The sequence below is a fragment of the Gavialis gangeticus genome, unplaced genomic scaffold (assembly GCF_001723915.1).
Source record: "Gavialis gangeticus isolate Ggan-Ray unplaced genomic scaffold, GavGan_comp1, whole genome shotgun sequence".
NCBI classification, from domain to species: domain Eukaryota; kingdom Metazoa; phylum Chordata; order Crocodylia; family Gavialidae; genus Gavialis; species Gavialis gangeticus.
The window spans coordinates 61916855-61942502 of NW_017729034.1; the positions used below are offsets into that span (position 1 = coordinate 61916855).

The window sequence follows — 25648 nt, forward strand, 5'->3', positions numbered from 1 at the left end:
CTTTTATTACAGTGCTACTGCTGCTTGCAGAAGTTCTGAGCAGCAGCATATGCAAGCCATTTGAGGAGGAAAACCCTAATAAAGAAACAGCAAAGTGTGAGGATAGGAGCTAGCTCCCTTCCACGTCGTCTTCTTCCCCTGCCCAGGTTGTCATTCTGTCCCTTCATACCAGCTGATCCTGAACTTTTTGTTGTTTGCTGCTTCTCAGCTCTCTCTCTCTCTCTCTCCCTCCCCATCCCTGTTTTTTATATCACTTCTGCCTATAAGGTGTTTGGTAAACTTTCAAGCTCTTTAAATTCTACTCTTGGCTAGAAGTCAGATACTGGAAAAAAGAAACCAGCTTTATAACATTGCATGGAAGGAAGGAGGTGGGCAAGAAGCCATGCAGCAGCTTTGAAAACCAAGAGTTTAATCTCTGCAGGGTCAAAGTCAATGGAATAAATTCCCTCTGCATCATCCTGCAGACTGCTGTTCAAAGCCTGAAGCAGTATGGTGTGTGTCTTTATCTTCTTGCCATGCAGCAGTTTCGCTTCTCTTTGTGGTAAAGGCTTTTATTTCTGTGGAGAAAAATAATATTCCCTGACAATGTCTGTAAGCAGAGTATTTGGGCTGTGCAGACCCAACTGACGCAGCATTGAATTCTGCTGTCTCATTATAAAAGGACACCAGTATACTGGAGCCTTTAGTTCTTGTCTTACTAAGGCAAGAACAAGTGATTCTCAACCAGGGTGCCACAACACTTTTGGGGTGCCATGTGGTCCTTTTAAGGGTACCATGGTGTGCTGTGTATAATTAGCACTGTTAGGTGTATACACACCTACATGATTCATAAGATAAACCCACATATTTCAAATAGGTATCCATAGTGTCAAAACCCCTCTGACCTGTTTTGGTCTTTCAGAGTTCTTTGCAACAGAAGAATTGCTCTAATATTTTTTTTTTGCCTTGGTCAAAAAGGCAAGTGAAAGCTTAGAGGATTTGCCTTGGGTCTAAAACAGTTGAGGTTGACGTGAAAGGAAGGGGAAAGAATGCTCCCCTACTGCAAAGAAAAAACCTATCCCAAAATAATTTTGTGTGGAGAACAGAATTATGCCCTCTGTTTCTGATACAATTGTTCACATATCTATTGATTTTTGTCTTGCCAGGAAAAACTATTCAGTGCTGGGGTATGTGAGCATCCTGTAACCCTGAGTTGGTTGTTTCTTTCAGGTCAAAGCCACTGGACAGGAACTTTTCCAGCAAGTTTGTGACTTAATGAAGATTAAAGACCCTCATTTCTTTGGTCTAAGTATTGTTAAAAGTAAGTTCTATGCACAGAGTAAATGACTTCACAAATGTCCACGGACACATTTGTATATCTATTGTGTGTGTATTAATGTTTTGGCCGCATCATGGGGAGGACACAAGGAGACTATATTGTGGTACTGTCACAAACTGTGGTACATTATCCAAAACCTTTGTAAAGTTTTTTGATTGTTGTTCCATGAGCAGATACATTTAAGGGAGATGAAAGAGGGTCAACTATTTAATCTTGTTCTACCTTTTGGATGTTTCCTGTAGCTAAGTTGTTTGCCAACACTTTTGCTGTTGAGTGAATTCAAAGTGTCAGTTGTTACACAGGAAATGAAATGTAATAGGACTCTGTGGCTAGAAGCATAACACATTTTCTAAAGCCACAAATTGCGAAGAATGCTTGTAAAAATGTAAGGGCTTTGAGGGGGAAGGGAGATTTGAATGTGCAGGATTGCCTAGACCAGGCTAGATCAATGGTCAATATAAGCCAATGTCCTGTCACTGAGAGGGGTCTGTACCTGATATAGCTAACAGGAAGTAAGCTATCCTGCTGTAGGCTGATGTAGAATAATTTACCATTTAAGTTGTCAGCTGTCAGAGATTGTCTTGGTTCCCATAGCTTGAGGGGATTTATACTCCTTCCAAAAATGGTCGTTTTTTAATATTTAGATAATATTATTGTCATTCATACAAAAAGAGGGACTTTTTCAGTCCCTGTCAGTGTGACTGTGGTGATCTCTTACAGCAGTGAATTCCACAGGGTAATTCTGCATTATGTGAAAGAAATATTTACTTTTAATTGGTTTTTGAATTTTGTACCTTCATGATTTTTATCAAACATTCCCTGATTCTTGCATTAAGGTACTTCTGTAGGCATTTACGTTTGAAGACAATATATCGATATAACTTCCTTTTGATATGGAATCAGATCAAACTAAATCAAAATAAATTTGCCTTACTTTGGATTTTGTTAGCCACCTAGTGGGTTCTGTCCTCGTAACCTATTCAGTTTACAAGTACATCTGTAGTTTAAACCACAGTGTGTTTGTTTTCTGGTTTTTTGGGGGGTTTTTATCAACAAAAACTAAAAGGTTTAATTTTACATGCACTCACTCTGCTCAGTATGAGAAATTACTCCTATCGCTCCAGTGTTAGCTTCCTTCATTGGATGTCCCTTATCTCATAACGTTCAAGCTCCTGTTCCATCTTTGCAAGGACCAGTGTAATTTCATCCCTGTCTCCATCTCCACACTTATTTTGCTCCCAATCTGCTGCTCCCTCCTGCTCTTTGCTTAGTTTTTTTCTTTTTTAACCTTACTTGTCTGTTCACCTTTACATTTCTGTGCTTTCAGTCTTGTGTGTGTGGTTTGTTTGGTTTTTTTGAGGGAGGTTGGTTGGTTGGTTGTTTCTTGCTACTCCTTAGCACGTCTACATGTTCATTAATGCACCATAGTTATGGCATACTAAGTTTAGTACTTGGATAACCAAGTACTAATTAATGTGAAATAACTTGCAGTAGTGCTGATGCATGGGTTTTTAGTGATACTAACTGTGTAGTAGCCTAACATTACTGTGCAGTAATGTGTTAGCATGGTTTTTGGCTGGCACGTTACTGCACAGTGTTACTAAACTACTACACAATTAGCATCTCGTATAGACATCCCACTTGTGTAGTTGTGTTTGGAGCAGTCTCCCTACCCTCTCTCTTTCTCAAGAGTAAGGACTGTGGAAAGTGACCAGATGCTAAGGTAAGTTGAACATTGCTATAGTTTCTTGTTTTGTTTTTTTGTCGTGAGAATGCAATAGAATCTGAACACTATTAGTCCTGTTACACAACAGATGTAGTGGAAAGGATACCAAAGCAAAGCAGTAGCAATATCTTTGTGTTCTAGTAAAGAACAGAGTCTGCCAGTAACTTAAAATCTTCACACACTCCTCCAGTTACAGAAATGCTTTATCTTTATGGAGCAAAGATTCTCCAGATGATGTTGCTAAAAGAAAACATACCTTTCCCTATTACAGCACACTGCAGGAGTCGAATAGCCTCTGCCCTTAAGTTTTTATGAATGTTCCACTCTGGTTTGTCTCGGCTCAGCTGGCCGAAGCTGTGACAGGGCTGAGCACGCGCCCAGCCTGGCTTCTTGCTTTGCTCCCCTTGAGTGTTTCAAGGGCCTGGATGAGATGGAGGCCAGCCTTTTTTGCTTTTTGTTTAAGGACCTCATGGTATACTGCAGTGGGGAGGTTTCTTTTATATCAACTCTGTTACAATGGCACATGAGCACCTTGCAGTCTTTCATGAATTTGTCCACACAGCATTCCTGCGAGGAAGGAATGCATGGTTATCCTCAGGGTATAACTGAGAACTTTGCCACAGAGAAGCTAGATGGCTTTCCCCAGTGTCATGTGGGGTGATTGACAGAGCAGATAGTTGAAACCAGTTCTCCCAAGACTTAGGTCAGGAGTGGTCCAGCTGTGGCTTCCAAAAAAAAAAGAAATAACTAAATTTAGAAACATCTCTATTTCTTTTGATCTCTGTTTTTTGTTTTTTGTTTCCTCTGTTTCTTGCTCAGTTAGACTAAAAAGTCATGTAATATGGCTTGGGGTACAATCATATCAAGAGTTTTGTCCACAGCTAGAAGGATTACAAAATGTTGACTATTCCTCTTGACCATACTCCTTCCATTTCTTCAGCCCCTAGGTGGGGAGGACAAGGTAGCTTTGGAAACATTTTTGGTCATAACATGGTAAGGTTGTGGTACAGAAGCAGCTGTTAGCCACTGCCCAAGATTTAGCTCCAGAAATCAAGCAGCAGCACTGCTTCACCCACACCTTCCATTACCACCATCCCCACCCAGCTGCTGAAATGGAAAGGAGGATTCAAACATGAGCATGCAAGCCTCTGATCTGGGGGATTGTTTACTGGGTGGCCTCCAGGTTTCTGTGGTCACAGTACTGATGCTGCTTCCATGTTTATCCATGCCAGCTCTTTGCCACTAGCAGGGATATGCACTGTGCTGTGCACTGACTTCTTTCAGTGGCTTAAAGCAGGGCTGTCCAACTGGCAGGCTTCATGCAGCCCTTGAGAGGTTAATTTGTGGGTCTGCTGCTCACACTCCCCACCCCCATTGCTTTGTCTGGAGCAGCAGATTAGGTGTTCAGGCTCCCTCTCCTCCTCTAGCTTTCACTTCTCACCCCCACCCCAGGGGTAGCCTGCAGTTGGGGAGCTGACAGTGGGGGCTGGTGCATCCTGCAGCGCAATATGATGGGAGGGTGCCTGCACAATCTGGGAGAGAGGGGCCATGGCCCCTGCTGATGTGGACCACATGGCATGTGGTCTGTGGCCACTTAGAAGTTGGACAGCCCTGATTTAAAGAATAGAGAGATGAGGCGAGAGTCTTTAACAGAAGGACAGTGACAGAAATAGTAAGCAGATGTTCTTCTGTTGCCTTTTGCAGCTTGTGCTGCAGATACAGCATTCCTTACCTCTTCCTCCCTGGATAAAGCTTTCACTGCTGTGAAAATTAATCAGGCCATCAAGGAAACTAATCTACCTACCTGAGGGGCCCTGGATTTCTCTGCACTGCTGCTCACTGACTTGTTCTTCATGGATATTTTTCAATACTAACTGCATTTGGGGGAAGTCTCTCCCAGCAGAAGTGGTGCAGTCACCATCCTTGGAGGTGTTCAAGAGGAGGCTGTACAAGCACCTCCATTGAGCTTGTTTGAGCCCAATAACCTCGTGCCCATGGCAGGGGACTGGACTGGACTTGATAGTCTTACAGGTCCCTTCTGGTACTTTTTGTTTCTATGATTCTAATTCTTTCGAGTCCTGCAAAGACCTGGAGAAGCTTGTAGATTGGCAGCCTGAAAAGCTTGTGAACAGAAGGTGCACCACAGTACTTAGAGGGGTGAGACAAGCAATTTGGATATTGGAAAAACTTGCAAAAAATCCCTTGTTATACAGCAAAGGAATGTGCTTTGTTTGGAAGTGTCATTCCTCCTTACTTAGACTGCAGTCTTGAGTTTGAGTTTTAAGAAGTGACTCTGCACCTGCTAGAAAGGAACGTGAAAGCCTTTATACGCATTTATAATTTCTTAGACGTCTCATACCACCTGCGAGTGGATTTCAGTCAGTGTGCATCCATTACTTCTATAACAGTCTGACAAAACACTGGCAAATGGCCTAACAGGAGGAGGATGCCTAAGGCTTTATACAGAAGCATGAAGAACATCACACCGTGGGGATTACATGTCCACTTGACCCACATCAGGATGTGGAAATACCTGAACGCATATTCAGGTTGGATAGAAGAGGTATATATGGTTGGTTGTTTTATTTATTTATTTTTAAAGTAAAAAAGCTTTACTTTTTTTTCTTTATTAAGTTTACTGTCCATGGTGAGGCAAGAATGCAGATTCAAATGCATGATACAGCATAGATGCAAACCACTCATTTTCTGATTGCTTTGTTTTAGTTTTTCGTGTATATGGCCTCCCTTCTGAAAGAGTTCATAAGGAATGCCACTCCCTGCAAGACTCTTGGTCTTATTGGTGTCCTCATCTGCTGAAAGAGAAACTAGGGGTTTGAAAGATTTAGTAAGATGGGTTGCTTGTCTCTTTTTTGTATGCGCTATATTTTCTTAGCTATTTTCCCCTCTTACTCATTTGATTTCACATGAAGTGAGTTTACACAAGTTAGAATAATCTTTACCCACTTGAAAATAAAGCACAGCAGTTATTGGAATGCAAATATATTGATCCTCTGGTTCCATCATGGATTGCTGACTATGCTGTGCCTAGTAACCTTCCACAAGCTGTGGTAAATGAAACCTTTCTGGTGATGCTACGTGTCAAGCCTTCTCTTTGCTCAAGTAGGAGTCCCATGACCATGCCATTCATGAACTTCCATAGGTGTCTTGCACCCTGGCTCTTTCAGCAGGGTTAGTCCTTTTTGGTTCCCTGCAGGAGTTTTCTCCTTAGGGAGCTTTGTAAAATTCAAAATGTATGCAGTGACTCGCTTCAGTCTTTCCACAAATTAAGTTGAATTGTCAGCAAGCACACAGTAGTCAGATATCTGGGTTAAAATAACAAAGGAGGCCTGTAGGCATGAATCTTACGTAACCTTTCGGTTCCTCCTTGCTTAACTAAGCAGCCATGAAACCCCCGACCCCTAACAGCCCGAGCTGGGGGAGAGAGCCTGCAGCTCTCGCATATTGATCCTTACCAGCATTTCTTTGGGAGTCCTGTCTTTCCAGTTTTAGGGCTGCTTCCCTTGCAGCTTCAGATCCCCCTTTTCAGCTTTTCTGTCTCAAAAATTTGCCTACCTGTGTCGCAACCAGGGAATGACCATTCAGCCAGGCCAAAGACAGGCTTTACAATCAGCAAGATAGGAAAGTATTGGGTCGCTGAGTCAGTTCAGTCTCTTCCTGGTATGCCAGGCAGCAAGCTCCATGTAGATGCATAGGTCCTTGTTACAAAAAAGTAGGTGGGTAAAGTGAGTTGAACATAATATGAAAATGCAGAAATCTTCTACTTTTTCTCTATCTTTCTCCTTCTGAAAAGAGACCTACCACCAGTGTCAGTCCTCAAATGGTCTGGGGAAATTCCTGTTCCCCTTTTTGAAGCAGTGTCTTCTGCTGTATTTGCTCTCCCCTTAACAAGAATTACTTCCTCGCCATGTTCGTGGAGCAGCTTGACCCTCAACCTTCTCATTTGATGAAGGCAAGTGAGAGATGAAGGTTCATTGTAGCCAGTAAAATACCATATACAAAAATACAGTAGCAAAGATACAGCAGTACCCACTAGGACTGTGCGAAATTTCACCAAGTATTTCGTTTTGGGCTTGAAACGCCAAAATCAAAATGAAACAAAAAGCATCAAAATAACTTTGAAACAAAATGAGGGCACTCGAAACTTTCAAAGCGGCCGGGTGGTGAGAGGCAGGGGAGAGCTAGGCCTGTGCTCCAAGTAGCTCCGCAGCCCATGTAGCTCAGCCCAAGGGGGAGCACAGCCATGGCTCTCTCCGCCCCCCATGGCGCTCCGATCAGCTCTACCAGGCCCATGGAGCACAGCACCAGCTCTATCCACCTCCTGCTGCTCTGTGGGGCTGGCAGAGCCAGTCAGAGCATAGCTCAGTGGTGAGAGGTGGGCAGAGCTGGTGCTGCACTCCACCTCCTACTGCCGGGGTAAGCTCCATGGAGCCTGGTGCAGGCTGTACCCAGCACTGGTCCCAGACGGCAGCCTCCTGTCATCCGGCTCAGATCCAGGAGCCCACTCCCCTGGGAGGAGTCCGGCACAGCCTGGCAGCCCTCCTGGGGGTGCAGGCCCCTGGATCTGTGCCCCAGATGAGAGGCTCAGGGTGCCTCTGCCACCTGGGACTGGCGCTGAGCACGGACTGCGCCCAGCACCGGACAAGATTGCTGCTGCCCCAGACTGAGCTTCCTCTCATCTGGTGTGTAGATCTAGGGACTTATACCCTCGGGAAAGTTGCCGGACTGTGTACAAGATGAGGGGAAGCTGCTGCTGCTGCCTGGGACAGGCGGCAGCAGCAGCAGCAATTTTCTCCAGTGCTGGGTGCAGCCTGCACCCAGCGCCAGTTGCAGGTGACAGGGCAGGCTCCTCTCATCCAGGGTGCAGATCCAGGGGCTTGTACCCCTGGGAGGGCTGCCTGACTGCCAGACTTCTCCCAGGAGTATGAGCCCCCGGATCTGTGTGCTGGATATGGGGAGGCTGCCCTGTTGTCTGGGATAGGCAGCAGTAGCAATTTTCTCCAGTGCTGGGCTCAGTGTGCACCGGTCCCAGGTGACAAGGTATCCTCCTGTCATCCGGGGCACAGATCCAGGGGTCCGCACCCCCAGGAGTAGTCCGGCACAGCCCTCCTGGGGGTACGGGCCCCCGGATATGCACCTGGATGACAGGAGGCTACCTCTGCCAGCAAATTTGAGGTGCACTTTCCAAGAAACCTCTGCACCTATCTCCTTGAAACTTGGCAGGCTTCATGCCCTCAGAAGGGGCTTCCATCCCTGCAATTTGCATCCTAACTAGGCAACAAATGACAACATTTTAGGCACTTTTATGATTCCCCATTATAGCTTACGGGCGAAACGTCGAAACAGTTTTGATGAAACAAAACACTGTCCCTTCAAAATGGCGAAACGGACATCGAAACAAAGCAATAGTGTTTCACACAGCCCTAGTACCCACACTGTTGGAAGATGCTCCTTTTTTGTTAATCATATTTTTTTTTTTCTTCAAGGCAGCTTTTCTTTTTCCTGTTTGGCTCTATAGTAAGGGTTTCTTTCTTATTTAGCATTGTATCTTGATTTTTGAGAGACTGGTTTTGCTGACTCTGCTCTACTGTCAATCCTAGATGTGCCAGCTCAGCTGCTACGGGACTCTTTCCCCCACCTCTTACAGTTAATTCTCTTTCTAGAACACAGTTGAGCATTTTGCTGACCTCAGGTGCACGCTCCAATCAGATCTGGCTAAGTGTAAACAATGGCACTGATATATACCAGGGCACTTTCCTTCATTCCTGTCAGTGAATTGATCTACCAAATGCAAAAAGATGGATGAGGCCTTGTTTTACCTTTTCTGTATAAAGAAGGAATGCAAAACATCCTACCGAAGGTATTTCCAATTTGGTATCTGAGTCCTAGGTTGCTTGCATCTCGCCTTTCCAGAGGTCTGTGGTGGTAAGGTAGTGTGTCTAGAATTTGTCTAGCATATAGGCATGGGGTATGTTGGATATTGTGAAGACCTTAATAGTTCTGTAATTTAAAACAATTGATCCAACAGTTTTTTTTAGTGTAGGGGTTCCCAACCTCCAGGTCATGGCCGGGTGCCGGGTCATGAAGGGTTGGCTGCCGGCCTACAGGAGGGCTGGCTGCCAGACCAGAAGTGACCACAGACTGGCAAACCATGGACTGGAAGTGACTGGCTTACTGCGGACCGGCAGCCAACCCTTTTTTATACTGAGCATAAAAAAGGGTTGGCTGCCTGCCCGCAGTATACCAGTCACCGCTGGTCTGCGGCTTGCCAGTGTTTGCTGGTCCTGCACATAAAAACATTGGGAACCCCTGTTTTAGGGTACTAACATCATGGATGAAAACTACTGAAGGCCCATCAGTTGAATCGCCTTTGGTTCCAACTTGCCTGTGTTCTTCTTACCACATCCTAGCCTGTCTTCCCAGTGATTTTTTTTTTTTTTTGAGCAGTGTACATCTAAATGAGAGCATTGGTCTTCATCTTTACCAGGTGGAGAATGCTTTTGATGTGTCCAAGCTTACTGGAACACACCTGGAGGAAGTTAAAAAGTGATGCAGCAAAGGGCACTGTGCCTTGCTTAAAAGCAAGATGTTTGCTATGTGGAAGTCCATCCTTGCAGTAATTTGCATTTATCTGCATCTTAATCTCCTGGATGCCTGCCTTTGTGATTAGTTTTACTCTTGTAATATAATTCAAGCAATCAAATGACTTAACAAAGCACTTAGGGTTGTCAGTTTGGGCAGAGTTCTGGCTTTGATCAGCACTGGTCTCTTGCTTTCCTGAGGCCTGAAGAATTTCTTCGTGGCATTGGCGTAAGAGTTGCGTATGTAGCCAGAGTCTCTGAGAGGAGACTGCCTTGTCACAAAGGTAAAATTGATATTGAGACACTCAGGGATGCCATTTCGAAGGGCTCTTAAAAGCCAGGTTTGAGTGAGGGGAAAAAAATGTGTCAGCTGCAGTGCTGCAATATACCTGGAGACACAGGTGAATTTCTTGGCCCTGCGCTGCCTTGGTGAAATGCAAGTTGCTTTGACTGTAGCAGTCGCTCCCATGTACATCAAGAGCATGAAATCATAAGCCTCTCTGAGTTTAGTTTCTAAGATGCTTCCCTTCTCTGCCATGTTCCTTAAAGAATTTGAGCATAAGAAGTGCTGGTCTGTCATTTTACAGAGTAGCTGTAGTGTCTCCATAAAATCCAACAAATGCTATAACTGCAGGACCTGGGTGTGCATGTGAACAGGCCTGCAGGGGTCAGGTCCTCCATTTGCTTTAAATTCATAGCTCTTTTTTTCAAACCGGCTGAGTTAGGGCAACCCCCACAGGCAGAGTCCCTGGCCCTGTCCCTTTGGAATTGCACTGGAGTCCCCCTGAAATGGTAACTGCATTTCCAAGCAGTTCCTTCTGGCTATGTTCTTCAGTAGGCAGGACTATGTCCACACCTCTACAGGTGCTGACTTTTTTGTTTTTGCCAGGGGGGCCTAAGATGATGGACATGTGCAAAAACTTTCCACATTTCAGGTGACAGCCCCCTTCCCGAGGGGGGCCAAGGCCGGGGGGAGGGCCCATGTACTTGATGCTTCTGTGCACCTCTGCAAAATGGAGTACATCTGAACCACAGACAACTTAACCAGCTGACAAAGATCTGTAAGCTTTGTTGCTAATCCATTAAAACAGAAAAAAATACATGTACTGAGCACAGGGGAGGGAGAGAAAAAGCCTCTTTGTTTTTGCAGATTGAGGATTACACTGCGGGTTGGCATTCCAGTGTATTAACGTGGTTAAAGGAGGAATGTGATGTAGCGTTCCTGGGCTGAAGGGAGGACCAAGAGGAGTCCAGGCCAGCTGGAGAAGAGGGGGAGAGGCAGGGAGGGCTGCCCCTAGGTGCTGTGGCCAGTATTTGTTACCTCTTACCATGGTTTATGTACGTGCGCAGTGTAGCTAAAGCTCTGGCTGGCCAATATTTTGCCCCTGCCGCAGGCTGTGGACTAGGCTGTCTCTTTCACCTGTTCAGCCCAGTTGCAGAAATAGTTGAGCGCAGTAGGTGTGAACTGCCCCTCATCATCTTTGTGCAACTGTTTTGTCCGCTTGTCTTCCTTCATAGGCCTCGGTGTCAGGGCATCCCAGAGCATAATGCCCCATCTCTGATTCTTCTGTGAAGTGTTTCTGTCTACAAATAACATGGGTGACTGCCTACTCATTGGACTGGATTGCCCTTGGGAGACTCCAAGGGTTTTGTGGGGAAGTACTGCATAATTTAAGGATGCATCTGTGAAATTACTTAAGGCATAATTTCTTTATGATCCTAAAATATAGGAAAGTAGAGCTGGAAAAGACCTTTTGAAGTCACCTAGTCCAGCCCCTGCTCAAAGCAGGATCACCCTTACCTAAACCTCAGCCCAGTGTCTGGATGACCTGCCCTTGAAAATATCCAAGGATGCAGATTCCACCGCTTCACTAGAGAGCCTGTTCAATGCTTCACCACCCTGAGAATCGGAAAGTTTGTCCTGATCTCCAACCTAAATTTCCTCTGCTGCAGTTTGAGGCCATTGCTCCTAGTCCCATACCCTACAGCCACCAGGAAAAGGCTATCTCCATCCTCTTTATAATCGCACCATCTGTCCTCTCTTAGTAAAGTATGGAACAGTTCTAGTTAACCTGGATGGTTAGTTTGCAGGATTTTAATGTCTGTTGAAAAAGAAACACGGATGCAGAAAAGTTTTCTGTGAGGATGAGCTCCTTTGAAATCAAATAGCTGTGGTGTAATTTAGGGCAATCCATGGCTTTCAAACATGCTCCAGTCCATAATGTGGCCAAAGGTTTATCTGTGTATGCTACTGTCCTTTCCATTCACCTTCGTGTTGCATCAAAGAGAATGAGCTAAATTTGATGAATTTGTATTTCCCATTTCCTCTCCCCCCTCTTAAACTCAGCTTTGGACTAGACACCCCACCTCTTCAGCTCAGCTTTGGACAAGACAAGAAGCCAAAGCTTCTAAGTTTGGGGGTGGGAGGGTTAACTCCCATTTCAGGTTTTTTAGTTCTTTCCTTTGGTACTTGTGTCCTTTCTGATAACTTTTTCCTAAATGAGAACAGGGAGTAGACTGACTGGTCACATGAACGTGCTTAGCTGGTAGTACCTGAGAAGCCTGAAATATTTATGAGTTCTCTTTTTGAAGAGACTGGAGAAGAGTTGGACAACATCTTTCTGTGGCTGAATTGTGATTTGATTTTAGTGTATTGGTTGTGGAACTAGATTAGGTTTGAAAAGACCATGGAGCAGTTTGAAGATGCTTGTTGTTCACAGGGTCCTGGAGGTGACATGCTCTGTTTATTCATGATAGTCAGGTTTTCTCCATTTCTTACCCTGCATTGCCCCAAACATATGAGGAAAATTGGGGAAATGACAAGCTTTTAAGTTTCCAGTTTTGATGACACATTCTGGAGGAGGAGTCTCTATCTGTTTTTCACTCAAGGGCCACAACTGGGTAAGAAATATGTGAGGGAGTAGATCCTATTTGTTGTTCCCATCTTGCCCTACCCATGTTATGATGGTGATGCACTATATACCAGCTTGAGTAAGATGGGAGGTTGATGAGGCTTTCCTTTGTAAAACTGATTTTGCTCTACTGGTTTAACAATTAAGATTGGCTCAGTAAGCTGTTACTTGTCCCTGATATGATGGGTTAACTTGAAAAAGCAAGCACTGGGTGTGATTGTGGAAGATGCTGGGGCACCTCCATTATGGTTCAGCAGCTCGCAAGATTTAGGTCTATATGTGACCCTCCACCCATGGGCAAAGCAACATACGATCAGAGAACAAAGACCCTTTTCCTTGTGCCCTCCCTGTATTCCCTCACTGGTGCCTGTCCAGTCCAACTCTGAGGTTACTTTTACTATTATTCAAATGCACCATTGGAAAGCTCTGTTATGCACGCTTTCCTCAAAGCCTCTCTCAGAAGATGATTTCCATTTCTGCAACAGCCACTGTTTTTTCCTCTTGTCTTTTTCAGACAATGAATATGTGTTTATGGACCTGGAGCAGAAGCTTAGCAAGTATTTCTCAAAGGACTGGAAAAAGGAGACAAGTAAAGTAAGCCAAAAGGTTTGAATTTTGAAGACTGTTACTGTAATGCTGCCCTAACTTAATTAAAAGCAAGTTCTCACACTGAGGTCTATACTGGGGCTCTATGGAGAGCTGGTTAGTCACCTGGGGCTAGGACTCCCCATTTTCAGATGCTAAACTGCATTAAAAGAAGCAAAAATGCCATTAATTACTTTACACTTGTACTAAGTCCATGTTGTAGCTGGCACAGGGATGTTATTCAGTTGTTGTCATCTTCACATGCCCTGCAGTGACATATAGATTATGTTATAGGTAATTACAATTAGAGATAATTGTGCCACCACAATTATGTTGTTCAGTTGAAGGGAGGAGGTCAGCTAGTCAGTCTCCCTTTTGACCATGATCCACTCCATGAAAAGACTTGGGAATGCCTCCTACACAAAATCAGACCAGCCCTAAAGGACCTTGTACAGCTGCTCAAAATAACCTACTGCCACAGGGCACTTAAACTTAATGTACTGGAGATGTAGGTGCAATTGTTCTTCAAAAGCATGCAGAAGAGCAATAATAGTAGGAAGGATGCTTATTTCCATTAATAAGAGCCTACGTTTCTTAATGTTAGCTTAAATGTCAAGAAAAAAATTGAATGAAATAAGGCTCATGTGCCTCATTCCTTACACAAATGATTCTGCCTGTCAAGTTTGGATTTTGTTTTTAATGTGCAAATTCCCCTACCCCATGTTCTTTATACATCATAGAGTAGCATAGAGGTACGGCATATGATACTTGAGTACAGACATGTCTGAAACTTAACAGAGACCCTTAATTGAATTTTGTTCACTGAATATGTTTGCAGTTCCCACTGCCATGGGGGTATGAACACACAAAGGTACTGCATGACTGTGGCTATACAAGGCAGGCCTGGAAGCAGTGGCTGGAAATGGCAGCAGAGGACATTGAGGTCGGAGATTAGGAGGAACTTTCTGACTATGAGGATGGTCAAGCATTGGAACAGGCTTCCTAGAGAAGTTGTGGACACTTTGAAAAGGAGATTAGACAGATACTTGGCTGGGATGACTTAATTAGAGATGATCCTGCCCTGGGCAGGGGGCTGGACTAGATAACTTCATAATGCCTGTTCCCGCTGTACTTTCCTCTGGTCCTGTGACTTGCACAGGGCCACACAGGAATCTGAGGCAGAAACCGACTCAGTTTCTTGAGCTGCGTTCCACTTCCCTGTTGTCTAGATCCTCCTCCTTTCCCTCCAGTGACAACAAAATGGTCTTGTCATACCTTCTGCAAAATGATTACGTGTTGTGACTGAATTTAAAAAAAAACAAAACAAAACAAATTCCCTGCTGATGGAGGTGTTACTGTTGGCACCACAGATGTGCACATCATGTTATGTACAAAAAACCAAACTGGCCCTTTCCCTCCAGAGCTGGGTCTGCTCGGGGAGTAATGTTCTGTGCGTTAATGTTTGCATATCTGAACAGTAAAATAGATGAAAGGTGTAGATGAGGAGCTGGGAATCAGCATGAAGCTAACTGGGCCTTATTTTCCTGTGAGATCCTGAGGGAGATTGCAGTTCAAACAAAAAATCTAAGTGTTGTTCCTTTTAAACTAAGCTACAGTAGTCCATAATTGTAATAACCAAATGGGTTGTCATGTCTCCATTGAGATCGTGGCTATGTCAAGCTCTGAATAACCAAACGCTACCTCTGCTTAACAAAAAATGAGCAAAGTGGTTACCCTTGGTCTGAAGAGGGCAGGGCAGGGTGGCACCTTTTGCCAAAAGACAAGTGATCAGCAGCAGACTATACTTCCACAGCTGTGGGCAGCAAAGGTTCAACATGCTTCAGAACATTTGGGGCGCATGTGTACTGCATGATGCAGCACAGTGCTTCCCAACCTTTTCTTCAGCATGGTCCCATTTAAACACTGGAAATCTTTTGCAACCCCAAAATGATGCAGATGAGAAACTCCCCTGTCCCCTGTGGGTGGTACAGCTGAAGTGGAGCCTGTAGGGGGAGGGTGCTCACTGCAGGCTCAGGGCTCCCTGCCATGCTGCCCTCCCTCCTGTGGGAGCCTCCGTGGTCCAGTGGGGGGAGGGGGGTCAGAGCAGGATGGGGAAGCTTGGTGCTACTGCTGGGAGCCTCATGCTGGCCACACCACCATGGCAAGATGCCCCCTGTCTGCCAGCAGCACAAGAGGAGCAGGTCAGCAGGGAGGCGAGTCCACATCTGCCCTGCATGCAAATCTGGGGGGCATGTGCCCCCCCTTGCGTCCTTCTCTGGAAGTGTGTGCAACAGTGGGGAGCCAGCACCTCCCCCTGCCCACCCATTGTCCCCCAGATGAGCCACTTGTGGCTTCATCCTGCTCCCCCAGTCCCAGCTCTGCCCCACTCCCTCACTGTGGGGGGGTCCCAATCTGTCCTCTTCTCTTTCCCCCTTCTCCCCCATGGATTTATCTGGAGGGAACTGTGGGAGCTGCTCTCCATGTTGCCTGGCTGCCAGGTATGTGTGTGTGCACACATGCACATGGTGGCCCCTGCCTGGTCACCATCCTCCCACTCCCCCCAGCCCCAAGCAGCCCCTTGCAGGCTGGGACTCTCCCAACCTGCAAGGGGAACCCACATTTTCCCACTTTCTGTGCTTTTCATCATAATCCATCAACACTGTCAAGTGTCCTTGCAACCCCCTTTTTTTATCATTGCTGTCTCCAAAGTTGGGAACTACTGGTGTAGAACAATGGTTCTCAGCCTCATAAGATAAAAGGCACCCCTCATTCGACTCAAGGCACCCTTTGGAAAGTGCCAGCTCCTAATTTTCACTCATTGTTTGACTATGGAAAAATTATAGAGCAGTTCTTCTGTTGTAAAGATCTGAGAGAGACCAGAGCAAAATAATGTTTTTGACACTGAATTCCTATGAAAAAAATCCCTGGGTTTATCTTGTGTATCACATGTAGGTGTTTGTATACCTAATAGTACTAATATTAAACAGCACCCCATGGCACCCTTAAATACCTGGCAGCACACTGGCTGAGAATCTCTGGCTTAGAGGTATGCAAGCTATCTCTAAAGAAGCTAGCTTGGGTAGTGGGAGCAGTTGAACCCTGGTAAGTTGGCATTCCACCCAAGCTAATTTACCTAGCTTCTCATCTGAATAAACTTAGTGCATGCAGAACTCCCTCACTAACATGCCTTTAGTACCCAGTACCCAGGGTATTTCTGCACAGCGCTTCATTTGGACTTTCATTGGGAATGGGAGTATGGGATGGATAGGCTGCAGGTATAAGAAAGGCTTAGAGGCATAACTAGTTGCTTGCTCTGATTTATTGTAACGCCCTGTTGATTCAGGCTTCAAGGGTGCTTCTGAAGTGGAAAACTTTCTGAAGAAAACTTCTGAACAACAAGGACAAGTGCAAAGTCCTGCACTTGGGACAGAATAATTGTATATGCAAATACAGACTGGGAAATGTTTGGCTAGGCTGCAGTATTTCAGAGAAGGACCTTACGAGTTGCAGTGGACCGTAAGCTGAATATGAGCCAACAGCATACTGTGTTGTATTAAAAGAGCAGCACATGCAAATCAAGGGAAATTATTCTTCCTCTGTACTTGGCACTGGTGATGCCTTGCCTGGAGTTTTATGTTGACTTTTGGGCCCCACACTTAAAAAAAACGATGTGTGCAGATTGGAAGGAGTCCAGCAGTGAGACAAAAATGATCAGAATCCTGGGAAGCATGATTTGCAAGGAGAGGCTGAAGGAGTAAAGGTTATATAGTTTGGAGAAGACCAGACTGAGGGGGGCTTTGAGAACAGTTTTCAAATAACTGAAGAGAGGAGAGGATGGAGATAGACTCTTCTGCGGCAGAAGAAATTTAGGTTGGAGATTAGGAAGAACTTTTTAGCTGTAAGGGTACTCAAGCATTGGACCAAACTATCTAGAAAAATTGTGGAAATTTCCACAAGTAGGTTAAATGGACAATTGGGTAAGATGATTTAGTCAGGGATGATTCTGCCTCAAGCAGGGGCTGAGCTAGATGACCTCAGGAGGTCCCTTCCAGCCCTACTTCACTGTGAGCCTCTGGAAAATAAGGATACATGGGGAGAAGGTTTTAGTGGTGGGGAATATGAAGCAAAATGGAGAGTGCTAAGGAAGGCATAATGAGATTTTTGACTCCTATAAAATTTGTCTAACTTTTCTCTCTCTCTCTCTCTCTCTCTCTGTCTACAGGGACCAGAGAAGTTCAGCCCTCCTTTTGTTGCTTTCTTCAGAGTACAGTACTATGTAGAAAATGGAAGGGTTATAAGGTAAATTTTAAGTCTGTGGCAACAACTTTATTCTCTAAGAAAACTCTGAGATGAAAAACAGAACTGAATTCCTTTTGTAGAACTCTTTCCTTCTCTGTCAGTGTTATTGGCCCGAAGGCATTCTCTGGAGATCGGTAATGTGGCCTATTTCAGTGTATCTTCTTAGCAAAAGCAGATGATTTCCCTCCTTTTGGGTTCAAACCAAGGTGCTTTTACAACTACCTTTTTACCTTTTATTTAGCTCACAATTTGGTAATTTAATGCTGCTCTTTTATTTCAGATCTAACAACTTTGAGACTGGATATAGACCGGTTACTACTGAGGTTGTAGTGGGCACCCTTACATTTTGTTGTTCTACTGATATTCTTCTACCAAGCTATTTTTCTGTATGTTTGACAACTATGCCCACAGCCAATATGGCAGTTGTATTTTCAGACCTGGTGCTTCACATTTGAAACCTCAGTGTTGAATATCTTCTCTTTGCTCCTCCTTTCCCCTAGTAGAAGTCTTAACCCCCCTTACTCCTTTCTTTATCTATGTGTATATCTAGAATTCAGCTAGCAAACCTGTGGTCGCATGCCCTTTTGATAGAGTTCAGAGCAGCACTGGCAAAATAACAGAAACGATTACTCTAGAATACAGTCTAATATTTTTCTGTAGGATACATTCTAATAATTGTAATTGCTTTTAATACTTTTCACTGTGTTTATCTGGGATGTATATGTTACCTGTTTCTGCTCCACTTTTGCAAATGGATAAAAGGAGTGGCTTAACGTGTTTAAAGATTGTTGCACTCAAATAGCCTATATTCCACACGAACAGAATCAATGTTCAAAATGCAACCGCCCTTACCACCCTGTGCAAAGCAAAGGGTGATTTAGGCAAAAATGAGCAAGTGACAGAGTGCATTTGCATCAGCACTGCAAGTCTGACACCAGGGCAAGCCACAAGTATAGAGCATTCAGGTGGTCTTTACCCATATTTAAGTATTTGCTGTCCACATCTTGAGTGAGAGCCTTTGGTTGTGTTGCGTAGTGTTTGGGGGCTTTTTGCTAAATAGACAAAAACCTCTGTCTGCTTTTTGACTATTTAGACCAGTGGCATACAACCTTCTGCCCCAAATGAGTGGATGAATGGCTTGGGATCAGTTTGCCCGCTTAATCCCATGGGTGGGGTTGGTCCACAGGTGGGGTTGGCAGAAGCATGGAGTGACCCTAGCATCAGGTCTGGCTGCAGAGCAACCCTGTATGTTAGCACAATCTGCCATGTGGCCTGCAGGGCTCTTGCAATGCCACAGCAATTAACGCTGTCACTGTCCCCCACTGCCAAATTTCCAGACCCCTGGGGAGCCCCATGGGTTGGATGATAGGGTCCCATGCTCCAAATTTAGCCTGTGGGCTGGAGGCTTAACACCATTGATTTAGACTGTAAGTTCTTTAGTAGAGAGACTATTATTTGCTGTGTTTTGTACCGTGCTTGGTGCAGCAGGGACCTTGACCCTGACTAGAGACTACTACCATACAATTTTGAAAGTACATTTTGCACACATCAAAGATGCATTAAACTCATTCTCTAGATGTTGCTTAAGCAAAGCTATTTTCTGTGTTTGGCAGTGACAAGGTAGCAAGGCAGCTGTACTACTACCATCTTAAGGAGCAGGTGTTGAGATCTCGATGTACCCACAAAGAAGAAATCTACTTCCTGCTGGCTGCTTATGGTTTGCAGGCAGACTTGGGCAACTACAGGGAGCATGTCCATGTGGGGAGATATTTTGAACCTCAGGCCTACTTTCCTCAATGGGTAAGTTGTTTCAGAATCATTGGCACTTTCAGTAGTCACTATCTGTGATGAAATGTGCCTGTGTAAATAGAAAGAGGCTAGCAGGGTATTTTTTCAGTTGAGGCTTTAGTTTTTTCCCAGTTTGAACCCTATAGTTAAGAGATGATGTTTACAGAAATTTGTTTTGAAGCATATTTGTTTCAATCCAAGTCATGCTCCCCCCCAAAACCTCCATGCCCTGGAAGTAAATAAATTTATCTTTAGTGCCTTTGCTTTTTTATGACTTGTGGTTTGTATGGGCTAAACCTCAGGTTAGTTGCATGTTGAGGGGAAATGCCAATTGATGAGAACAGACATGAGAGGAAAACACCGTACCTTTTTCATATCGACTTAACTGAGTGTTTCACTGTGACCCCCCTGGGGTTAGTCTCAGGGATCACAACTGCCTGAGAAGTTTGTAAGGGGGGAAAAAAAACTGCAATTGCTCCTTTTTTATTTCTGCATTTTTTTGAAGTGTTTGTATGGTTTTATGCCTTTTCACCTCAAAAAAACAAAACCAGGCTTTGCTGGTCACTGAACCTGTAGCTTATTATATCATTTTAAGCCTTTTTTTAAACTTATGACTGACTCTATTTGCCTCAGGCCATTGATGCTGTCAGTGATTCAGGCCATTTACTATCTTGCACATAAGCACAAACGTGTTTGTGTGTACAGTTCCTGTGCAGAATGCTCCCTTTGCTGCTACTTCTCCTGCCATGCATAGACAATACATAACTGAGCTGTTATGTGATTGCAAAGTAAATGACAGAGAGAAAGGCAGTGTGCTGGTACTGACTGGGTTTTGGGAAGCCTGGGTTTTACTGATTTCTGCCACTAGCCTGAAAGTCTCATCAAGTCTCTGCCCCTATTTCCTTGCTAGTCCAGGCTGTTTCCAAGCTTGAGGAAGGGAGTTGGGGGGGGGGGAAGGGTTCAAAGCTTGATTGCAGCAAGGAGGCAGGACAAGTCTGGACTCCTTTTATATTTGTGAGCCCCAACCTACCACTCTGCAGAAATTTTCAGTCCTCCCCAGCACAGTACACTTCTGCCTCCCTTGAGCCATCTGCAGACCGTGGGAATTGAAATTCCCAGATGACATAGGCTTGGTGTTAGGTAGCTTCCAGAGGGTTTAAAGAGGTGGGTTTGACAGATTACTTATAAGGCAGTTTTCAGTCTGTCTTATCATGGTAAATTTTTAATCTTGCAAATATTCCAAAGGCCAAGGCTGAGCAACGCAGCTCTGATGCACTAAGCCACAGCCCCAGGCAAGCATGTGGGTGATTTATTATTGCAAATAGTAAACTCTGGCACACAGGGAGACTCTTCTCTCCCTGCCCTGAGGGCATCGGAGCAAACGCTTCACAATCCAACTGCAACTTTTTATCAGCAGCTACCACAACCAGAATAATAAAGCATGGTTAAGACATAAGAATACAAAGGCTGACTTCCAAAGACCTGTGACCTTTGCATATAATGACTTCCATAAAGTTAATGACTGAAGATGCCATCTTCTGGATAAATGTAAAAACAGACTGGTTGGGATTTAAAACATTTGTTCTGTTATCTGGGTGTCATGTCAGTGATATTTTTATTTTTACATTTGTTCCTACTTGGTTGGGATTGCTGAAGACCTGCTGACCTCATTTGTTCCCTTGTGGGCAGGTAATTGCAAAGAGGGGGAGTGACTACATCTTGAAGCATGCTCCGGAGATGCACCGAGAGCAGCAAGGTCTGCCTGTTAAAGAAGCGGTGCTGAAGTTCATCAAGGAGTCCTGTCTACTGGAGGATGTTCCTGTCCATTACTACAGATTACAAAAGGTTAAACAAACAGCTTTTAACCTTAAAAAGGTTGGGAGGAGGACAAGTGGCACCCTTATTTCCTTTAACTTAACGTTTTGCTTTGAATCTGTTTGCATCTGAGGAGGTTTCACCAATATGCCAAAAAGGTGTTTTCTTCCTTTCTGCCAAACTAATCCAAAACTTAAAACTTAAGTAAGTTTCAGTTTTTGAGTTCTTACCCTGTGACCAGGTCTCTCATTCTCACACTATTGAAGATGTGCTCCCATTTCTTGACCAGAAAGAACCCGATAGCATCCTCCTTTTATAGTATCACAGGAGCTGGCAACAAGTTGTGGTGCATCTGAAGAATGTGCAGGTGTAGGAGGAATTACATTAAGAAACCATATACCGTATATTTTTTGCGTGGTGAGGCATTTTTATTTGAGGGGTGAGTGGAGAAGGGGGATTGTTGAAAGGTTTATTGAAAGGGTCTGTTGCCATGTCATGCAAGTGCCACAAAACAGAGCACTTGCACCTACACAAATGAGTATTTTCTTACATCATTGTTTTTAACATGCAGTCAGTTTTGGGGTTCTCTTTAATTCTTTTTGGCCACTCGCTTCCTCCGCTTTGGACTCCCCAGTGACTGGCTGGTCGGTCCTGGTTAGGTGATTTTACTGGAGACAGAACTCTTCAAACAGTGACTCTCGCATCTCGTGACTCAATAGGGGTTTTAATGTTAGAAATAAAAAGGCTGTATCTTAAGTAAAAAAGAACAGGCATATCCTAGAGCAAGTTTGATTTTTCACTCATCCTAGTGGATGCATAGATTCAGCTTCTGAGTGGCAGAATTGATTTTGTCCAAAGCTTACTGAATAATCTGAGGGTTTTCAGAATCCAGTGACTTCCTGTCTGCAGTGGTGGCATCCAGGCAAAATTTATGTCCAGAAGGCATCAAAAGCTTGAGCGGCCTGTTTCATTCTGCTGAATCCCAGAAGCTCCATTTACTACAAAAACATTAGGAATAAAGCTTCAGGTTCTTTAAAGGAAGTACGTTCAAGTGTGGGTTCAGATTCTAATGATGTTGGTTTAACCTCTCATAAGCCATAGTCACTCCCTCCTCTTCTACCCCTTTGAATCTAAGGTCATTAGTGATGGAGGCATAAGAAAGTGTGGCTTTTACTTTAAGGCTGCAAGAAATATGCTTGACAGGACCTGACACAATTTATGTCTAGAGATGCTGAGGGTGTGAAATTGGTTGGCCCGATGGTCAGAATTCTTGTCTGCCTTGAAATGTTGCATGTGTTAATTCTTTTGTGCACTGCTGTGATCATGGTACACTTGCCTTCCCACTGCCACCTCCACCCCAAGGGAAGTTTTGTAAATGGCTAATTATCTGCCCTGGGTGATCCTTGGATGACAAAACTCTGTCTTGCAGCTAGTGTGCCGGAAACACTAACTGAGGAAGGCGTGGATGTCAGGATATTGTGCCAATTCATGGGAGACGTGGTGAAGTCTTGAATTTCCTAGTCTCTGGGCTAGCATGGCTCATGTCTTTTAAGGCTGTTAATGAGCTTGTCTGTGCATGGTTGGAGAAGGAAGGTATTGCATCAGTCTCTTCCTCTCTCCACTGTCTCCATTTAGGGAGCACAAAACCAAAAAGACTTCCAAACTATTTCTAACTGGATTCTTTCCCTCCACGTGGGTGTAGCAGTACGGCCTGTACCTTGAAAAGTTCCATGTGGGAAGAGGGGAAGTTCTAATGTCAAGGCTTGTGCTTTTATTCCCATAATATGGCATTATTTTGCTTGTTCCCAGGGAGTACCAGTTTCTGTGGCAGGGGGAGCATGTGGGTGTGGGACCCTTCAACATCAGTACATGCTAGGAAGCACTTTACTTAAGAAAACACAGGACTATAACCCATTTTACACAAGTTAATTGTTTGTTAATGCATCGAGTTGCCATTGTTGGATGAGTGTACTTGCCTTGATACAGTACAGTAGGGTGGAGGTCACAGTAACCCTTTTAAACCCTTAAATATAAATAAATCCTTCAGTAAATAGCAGTCAGCCTCTTCATCCTTTTTCTAAATCCAAGGCTGCATCGCAAGATACTTCAGTAAGTCTGTTTTTGTGGGCTGGTACCACTGCTGTGGTAGGGCTACTAACAGGAACAGCCAGAAGGTGGGACAGAGGGGCCTTATACCAAGTTGGCTCTGTCTCTGCTTCTTTGTCATCCAGAGAGATGGGTGCCTTCTAAGGGATAGCAGAAGCAGCATATTACTTCTGACTGTAATCACCTGCAGATAACCTCTTAGTTAAATAATTGACCATCCTTTGAATATAGTAATGCTGGAGTCCATCTTAGTGGCTGTACATTGTCCTTGGGGTTTGGTGGAATGCATGCGATCCTGGCAAGAAAAGAACTAACCAAGCACAATGTTCAGTTTTATCATGTGTTTTTCAAGAAGCAAAAAGACAGTGTTTTCAAAAAAAAAAAAAATCCACCAGGAGTAGGGAGGCATGACATTTAGATAACCTCTGCTGCGGGGGATGATCCTGCTGCATGGTTGCAGTACTTGCTGAAGTAAGAGCATGGCCTATGTGTGGTTTACCTTTTGAACCCAGACGTCTGTATGTTCTTCTAGGATAAGAAGGAGGATCGCCCAACAATTGTCCTGGGCCTGACCCTTAAAGGAATGCACATCTATCAGGTAATGAAATTAAAGCCTGGGTCTATAGCATTAACTCCTTCTAGTTCTCGCCACACTCCTTTTCACCTCTACCCTTGCCTCTGTACTTCCATGTCCTGTGTGTGTGTGTGTGTGTAACAGACTACATATCTCACATTCTTGGTTGTCTGTGAATGCTTTGCCCATCCCAAACTCCACCCCTCTCTGCCAATCCCTGTGTCATTGTGAGTTTGATATGTTGCAGGAGGTAAACCATGTCCGTCAACTCCTCTATGACTTTCCTTGGTCACACATTGGGAAACTTGCATTTCTGGTGAGTGTTGCAGAATGCCTGCCATCTGGCTGGTGGGGGGGGGGGGGGTTGTCCTGGAACCTGGCAAAGCTATTGGTTTTGTCTGACTGTCTGTGCTAAGCATTTTTTTTAATGTTACGAGTTTAAGTAAAAAATGGTGCATCTCTTGCCACTCTACTACACAAATTACTGAAAACCTGCTTCCTTTCAACGCTGTCCCACTTTTTCCCAGGGGAAAAAATTTGAAATCCAGCCTGATGGTTTGCCTTCTGCACGGAAATTGGTTTACTATACAGGTTGCCCATTCAGGTCACGACATCTATTGCAGCTCCTTAGCAACAGTCACCGACTCTTTCTCAACATCCAGCCAGTGCTGAAGCAAATCCAAAAGCTGGAGGAGGCTGAAGGTATGTGATGGAGGGTTGTGGGGAGTCATAACTTGGTTTTCTCTCACTAGGAATTGTGAGATGGCCTTAAGATATTTTTGAGGGCCTACCAAGTGCTGAACAAGATTTGAATTGGGAGACAGTTTTCAATTACTCACGGTTCAGTGGCAATTAAACAATTGCTTATATGCAAGCAAGCAAGCAGTCACTAAATGGCTAATACCTTCAGGAGTCTCCCTAGGCAGAACAAGTTTTCATAATCATATTGTAATATAGATCCTCATGTTTCTAACAGGCTTATAGCATCTAATTGCATATACATTTGAGTCCCTAAGATGAAGCATGACAAAAATGAGAGCAACATATTTTCTTTCTAGGGATCAGTATAGGCCCTGAAGCAGGGATTAGGAAGAAATTTCTCTTGTTGGTATCCTAATTGGACAATACAATCCTTCCTAATTGGACAATACAATCCCTATTGCTTATAGTGCTCACTGAAGCTGAGTGCTGCTAACTGAGATGAGTGATAAAACTAGGGCTAGTATCATTAGTGAAATTCCACTCAAAATAGCTGGCACCATTCATCTCTTCTAGCATGGTGACTGCTGTGCTCTCCCATTCTTGTGCTATTCGTTAATTCTAGTTGCAGTGCATAAAGCATGTCGCTGAGGACTGGACCATTCAATGGCATGCGACAGCCGCCAGTGAAAAGAATGGCATAACAATATAAATATTCCAGGATAACCCATAACTGTCGTATGTGAGGGTTGTATACCTTTTTTTTCCTGCAAGAAAAAACAAGGTTTGGTTGGGCTTTAAAATTTTTTCCTAAACACATTGTATTATGTTTCAGTGTAAGTGTGTAGGAAAAGAGAGTTTATTCTATAAAATTGGATCAGAACCACAAAAGGACTTCAAAGTTACCTTTAGTTCCTTGCTGATCTTTAATTGCTTTTTGGTACTAGGCACCATCACATCCAGAATACTCAGTTAGATGAACTGTTTGTCTAATTTAATACAAATAAGTTCCTAATACAAATAAATAATGCATCAGGGTTGGAAAAAATTGAAATGGTCAGAAGCCCATTTGGGATCTTGTGACCCACTAGGCACACTCCCTCTCCTGCTTTGACATTTCTTCCCTATTCCCTGAGGGGTTCCCTTTGAGCTTGATCCTGGGAGCTCAGCACAAACTCCCAACAACTTCGCTGCATGCCCAAAAAACTAGTTGCCCCTCCCTTTCCC

The 25648-nt window shown here is 44.2% G+C and overlaps 1 protein-coding gene across 4 annotated transcripts in view; it reads left to right on the plus strand.

Moving 5' to 3' along the window:
- Window positions 1-25648, plus strand: part of FRMD1 (FERM domain containing 1) — a 53880-nt gene that overhangs the window by 10258 nt on the left and 17974 nt on the right. For 3 of the 4 annotated variants that reach the window (XM_019527337.1, XM_019527336.1, XM_019527339.1), the window contains 8 exons: window positions 1210-1300; window positions 13070-13161; window positions 17363-17439; window positions 19053-19239; window positions 20917-21072; window positions 23681-23746; window positions 23970-24038; window positions 24250-24424. In XM_019527337.1, coding sequence (XP_019382882.1) covers window positions 1210-1300; window positions 13070-13161; window positions 17363-17439; window positions 19053-19239; window positions 20917-21072; window positions 23681-23746; window positions 23970-24038; window positions 24250-24424 — 913 coding nt within the window. The remainder of the gene's footprint in view (window positions 1-1209; window positions 1301-13069; window positions 13162-17362; window positions 17440-19052; window positions 19240-20916; window positions 21073-23680; window positions 23747-23969; window positions 24039-24249; window positions 24425-25648) is intronic. The other variant, XM_019527338.1, reaches the window with a different exon arrangement.